At 31.5% G+C, this 5,722-nt stretch overlaps 1 protein-coding gene across 1 annotated transcript; it reads left to right on the top strand.

Annotated features, from left to right (window-relative positions):
* Window positions 1-986: 986 nt before the first annotated feature.
* LOC124889536 lies at window positions 987-3,060 on the top strand. Its single transcript, XM_047401468.1, has 2 exons — window positions 987-1,541; window positions 2,937-3,060. The coding sequence occupies exons 1-2, from the start codon at window positions 1,293-1,295 to the stop codon at window positions 3,030-3,032; spliced, it is 345 nt and encodes a 114-aa protein (XP_047257424.1). The 5' UTR covers window positions 987-1,292; the 3' UTR covers window positions 3,033-3,060.
* The last annotated feature ends 2,662 nt before the right edge of the window (window positions 3,061-5,722 follow it).

Raw genomic sequence — 5,722 nt, 5'->3', positions numbered from 1 at the left:
GCCACTGCATGTATGATAAAAAAAATTCTAATTTTGGGTTCGTGCTGATACAGGCCATGCTCTTCTATTTTTGTAATATTTATTCTCTTATACTCCCTTCGTCCCATTTTACTCGTCCCAATTTGACATTGCACATTGATTAAGAAAAACAATTAATAATGTAACTACTTTACTATAGTACCCCTATTAAATGATGTTTACATTTTAATTTGAAGAAAATATAATTAATACTAAGGGTAAAAAAGGAAAAAACATGTCTTGTCTTGATTAATGAAGAATGACAAGTAAAATGAGAAATTAAATTAGAAAATTTGGGATGAGTAAAATAGGACGGAGGAAATATTATATAAGAGGAAACAAAGCATCTAAATCAGACCCCTGTCTGGCACAACTGAGGGCAATTTCATAATTTTAAATCGGAATAAATGTTTCAGCTTCTTCCACGTATATTGCCTTACTCTCATCCTTATCTCTCTTTGATAACTCTCGCCTATTTTTCTCCATGATCATTCATTTCTCTTCTTCTCTACGTTCTTCAATTGACGAAGTAATAGTTTTTTCAATGTCTCATGATTTTTCAACAATTAGTTTTTTCCATCTTTAATTCATGTTATTTTTCATATATTTCCATTTTCTTCTGACTGTTTTTTATTTTTGTTAATCAGATGAAGTTGGTTTCTTCTTGGAGCTTAAAGATTGAGTCTTCTTATGTAATCAAAAAGAAATTTCTAGTTGTTTTTTCATTCTACCAAAAGAAATTTCTGGGTTTTGTTTTTTCGTACTTGAGAAATTGAGCTTAAGGATTTAGTTTTTCTTGTTTAAACCAAAAGAAATTTCATAGGTTTTTTTCATTCTTGAATATTGAGCTTAAAGATTCAATCTTACTTGTTAACTAAAAGAATTTTCTAGGTGTTTTTCCATTCTTGATTATTGAACTTAAATATTGAGTCTTTGTTGTAAACCAAAAAGGAATTTCTGGGTGTTTTCATATTCTTGAAGTTGAGTTTAAAGATTAGATCTTTCTTGTAAACCAAAAATGAATTTGTGGGTTTTTTCCATTCTTGAAGTTGAGTTTAAAGATTTGTGGGGGTTCGTTTCATTCCTTTATTTGATCAATTTTGGTTTAAGAAAGTTCATGGGTTTCAATATTATAGGACGTGTACAATAATGGAATAGAAAAGAAAAGGTGTTGTCACCTCAGATGGTATAATTCATATCTGAGTCCCCAGATTTTTGTGGTTCAATCATCTGTGAATAATTTTGCAGTGGTGCGCACTGAAAAAATCTCAAGAATGACATTTAGCATGAGAAGCATTGCAATGATGATAACTCAATTACCTACTAAAGTAGTATATTTTCTATACTATTTTTTGAAAGGACACTTATTGACCTTCTATTCCTATCTGCCTTTCTCTTTGATTGGGAACTTGTTTTGTCTTATATTGTTTGCAATTTCAGGCCTCTCTGTTCCTGCGGTTGTAAGACCTATTCTGGACTTTTTTGAATTATCTAAGCAAATTCCAGCATCCGCTCTAAGCAATGTAAGTAACTGTCATTGTATTATGTTCTTTCTAATTTATGCAATTATATTTTTCCCTCTTTTTAGTAATTTATCCCATCATATTTAGATATGTTTATTAGTTTTCCTGATCTTGCTTATACATAGAGGTTGTCTTCTTTGGGGGATAAGCATAAAAGTTCCTTTGCAAACTATGCCAGTTGGCATTCTTATGGATGCTAAACGGGATTTTGTCAATGTCTTCCATTTTACTTTTCTTTTCCATTAGCTGACATTTTTTGACTCAGACTGATGCCATATGGTGGGATTTCATTACACTTTGACAACTATAGTACATTTTGATAGAATGTAAACATCCGCAAGTAAATAGTTGTCTTGTTCTGATTTCCTCAATCTTAACTTGATTTAAGAGAAAGTAATTATAACCCACCTTCAAATTATAACTTCTGTTTCTATTTGGTTTTAGTGAATCAGCAGGGTCTTAAACTAACTGACCACCTATTAGGTGGATTTAATTCCAAAAGAAGTCTAGGTGATTTGAGAAGATATAATATTAAGCCTTTCCATAAATCTTGGCAGGAGTCTCTCTGTATGGTCTGAGATATGTAGATTCCATAATTAGTTTAAAAAGGAAATCATACTTTGTTGATTAACTGAATGAAGGTTATTTGGGCCGGAGGATGTTACGGTATATATGTCTGTATGGACTTATTCGAGAATCAAGTTTAAAAAGGCATATATGTCGCATGTTCGGAGTAAAAAGGCATCTAAAAATATATTAAAAGAATGCGTCTTTTATTTTTTTTAGCATCTTTCTGATTCCAACTTCCAGCACAACATATTTGAGTCCACAAGATTAAATAAAATTTTGGTACAACTTCTGACTCTAACTTTCCACGTGACAAATTGATCATAAGATTAAAAGGCATTTTGGTACATTTTAGGTATCTTTTGTTTAGGACAAGAAGATTATATTCAATTTACTTTGTTAAACTCTGTTCAAGTCAAAAGAAGACAAACAAATTGAAACAAAGAGAGAAATTTCTTCCTTGTGTGAATTCTCTATTGCATCTCTTCTTTGTAGATGATATGCACAACATTAGAAATATTCAGGAATGATTTTCATATAGGCTTTGCTCGCCTCTTCAACATACAATTTTTAAGTATGTTATCTTTATCGTGCCTTTATCATTTTGGGCAAGGTTGGTGGGCAGCAGGAGTAGTTTTAAAATTTATCTGCTTTCCTATTCTAAATATATTATTATTTCATAGTAGAACCTCTCTGCTTAATTTAGAGCATAACTTCATAATTCAATGTAGTACCAGGGCTTGGTTTTCATAATTTAGTATTTTAATCCTCCTTCATATTACAACAAACGAGAATGAAATGCACGTTTATGGTCATTTTTTGGTGCAGATTGATATATTTGTGAAGATTTTTCCTTGGGCGACACATGCCTGGTCCGTGAGGTACAATGATGACGATAAATTGGCTGAAAATTCTGTTGAATAGTCTCATTAAGACATGTTCGTATGGCTTGAAAAACATCTTATGTAAAATTTACTCACTGTAATGATATGTTTCCTTTACATATGTTTGATAATAAAGGTTAGGAGTGTTTTATTTCCAAAAATTGATTCCTTCTGCATCTTATAGGAATATAACTTTATTTCTTTCATCTGACAATGAAAAAATTGAATACTTGAGAAATCAAACTGACAAAATGAGACAAATCGGTGAAAATTGAAATTAAGAAGAAGCAGAACAAACATGCTGTAACAAAGAGAACACAATGTAGCGAACTAAATATATAAAGAACAATTTTCAATTTACCTTTGTTTTGTATCTAGTATCAGGTAGTGGTGTCTTCAACGTAGCCTTCCAATCTTGTGAATTGTAAGAAAAGGGAAAAGAGAAGAAAAAGAATTGATTTATCATTAATTCCACTACGACTTAACATATGTTCGGCACAATAAATGACATAATTCAAACTGCAAAAGTGTACTAATGATGATGGTGATGCAAAGGTCGATCTTAATGAAATGTAGAATGATTTCATGAAGGAACTCGAGATGCAAGATACGGTTATTCAAGTAAAATAAATCATTGTTTCTCTTGTTCATCTTTAATTTTAGTTTCTCATTAAACTTTGTTTATCATTGATTGTTTGATGCTTATTAAACATATTATGCAGATTTAGCATCTATTATTGTGGACTTTATATAACTCTTCGGGATTGCTAGTGTAATTGTCTACTCTATATCACAGGTGACTTTATAGTGGTTTTTGTCTTTGATCAAAATGGTTGTAAAACAGTTTTTCTTTCAGAATATGCTGGAACAATAATAAACTTAGACTCGAATATTTTAACTTTAAACTCTATATTGAAGATATAGGACGGGTTTGTAGCATATTGATTGTGTTAAAAAAATATTGTGATGGAATTGCTGAGAAGGTTAAGAAACAACTGGATATTACGAACATGACCAGTAATATCAATCATAGGTAGAGTACATTTATTGGAAGAAAAGCCAGTAGTGCCATATGGTTATGTTATGTGCTATGGAAGTACTGAAGTAAACAAACACCTATTAGAACATAGATTTGGAAAAGCAAAACTTTAAGCCGATTATAAGTGATATTGGATATCCTTTACACATCCACTCGGTGAGGACAAAGTTGAGTATTCCAGACATCTAGTTAATCGATCCTGTGACTGTAAAAACAAGGTAACCCAACAGTGCTATTCTTGATGCATCGAAAAGTAAAATTAATACGTATAGTAAATTGAATAAAATAAATTAATATTGAACTTATTACCTGTCAGTAAAGCTATAGCAGTAACATTGAACTTTTTCTTGGGTCAATATGAAAGAAAACATAAGTGTGGACTTGCTTGGCAGCATCTTTCTATCTCATCATACTTTGCTTTAGTGACGTTCGTCACATTAACAAATATCCCATGTTGATCAATACCGTTCTCAATCGGGAAAAGAAACAGGTAGCGTACATGTCTTATCTGAACGTGGTTTCAAAACTGCAGAGCTGGGGCGGGAACCAAATTAGGTCCACCGACCTCATCCAACCAAGCCCAGGCTTGAGGTAGCTCATCCACAGCCATCCCAGTTAGCCAAGCCAAGCATTGGGGCCCTGGGCTAGCTAGAATTCGGATGGTGGTTTTGGGCTTGCAGAAATGGCCCCAAATACCTGAAAGGGGCTTTTTTTTTTAGTTAAAAAAGGGATTTTGGGGTTATTAAAAAAAACTAACCCTAATTAATTTATGATTTAGCTAAAATAATTTAATTTTTAGCTAAATTAAAAATTGATTGGTCAATTACATTGCAATTGTGACCATTATTTCAATTATGGTCAAAATTTAATAATTTTGCCTAAATGTAGTTGCAATCTGATACGAATTAATAATCGGTTTAATTTCGAGTTTCTTGATTTAATAAAATTAAATAAATATATTCGCATAAATTATTTTTGAGAATGAAAAGATATTTATATTATATTAAAATAGGGTGCAAATATATACGGGTCTTGATTATTAGTGCAAATTATTGGTTAATGATGTTGAACAAGTTCAACGTGGTTATGTTCAGCATAATACTGTCACTCTTTCTAGATACATTTATACAACTACTATGCTTAGACCTTATGAATGGTGATACATTAGTGATAATTTATTGCATTTGTTCATTTAAGTTTAAATTTAACTTTTTTGTGAATGTACATATATATAATCCTCGTACAAATTATCGTATTAATATTTGTGTACTAGGATTCATATGTATACAGATGTGAATGACACCGACGAAGAAGCAAGCAAAACTGATGGCTGGCTATTGACATATACCATCAAGAAAAAGGAGGAAACCTTCACATTTGGAAAGAGCATATTTTACATGAGAAAAAGACATCAAATTATATGACTGTGAAACACAGACTTCACATTGAGTACAGGAATTCACTCAAAATTTGTTTATTCTTTCAGGCAAATAAAAATACAAGTCTTTATTACTTCAGGGTGTGAATGTTGTGGGGTCGACTTATATATATATATATATATAGAAAGGTGAGTTCAATGAAAACCAAGGGCATTATTGTAATTTCAAAGCTAACATAATGACATTATAGATATTTTGTGCACCTCTAACTCTATGGAAACATTTAGACAACTATGATCTCTCTTTCTCTCT

Source organism: Capsicum annuum, chromosome 12, assembly GCF_002878395.1.
Source record: "Capsicum annuum cultivar UCD-10X-F1 chromosome 12, UCD10Xv1.1, whole genome shotgun sequence".
Classification (NCBI taxonomy): Eukaryota; Viridiplantae; Streptophyta; class Magnoliopsida; order Solanales; family Solanaceae; genus Capsicum; species Capsicum annuum.
Note: the sequence above shows the minus strand (reverse complement) of the source record. Positions and strands in the feature narration are given on the sequence as shown.

Bases quoted from the DNA above. Each gene is read 5' to 3' on its own strand.
- LOC124889536 (XM_047401468.1), top strand. From the start codon at position 1,293: ATGACATTTAGCATGAGAAGCATTGCAATGATGATAACTCAATTACCT. The intron at 1,542-2,936 runs GTAAGTAACTGT...TTTTTGGTGCAG, and splicing joins CAGCATCCGCTCTAAGCAAT to ATTGATATATTTGTGAAGAT.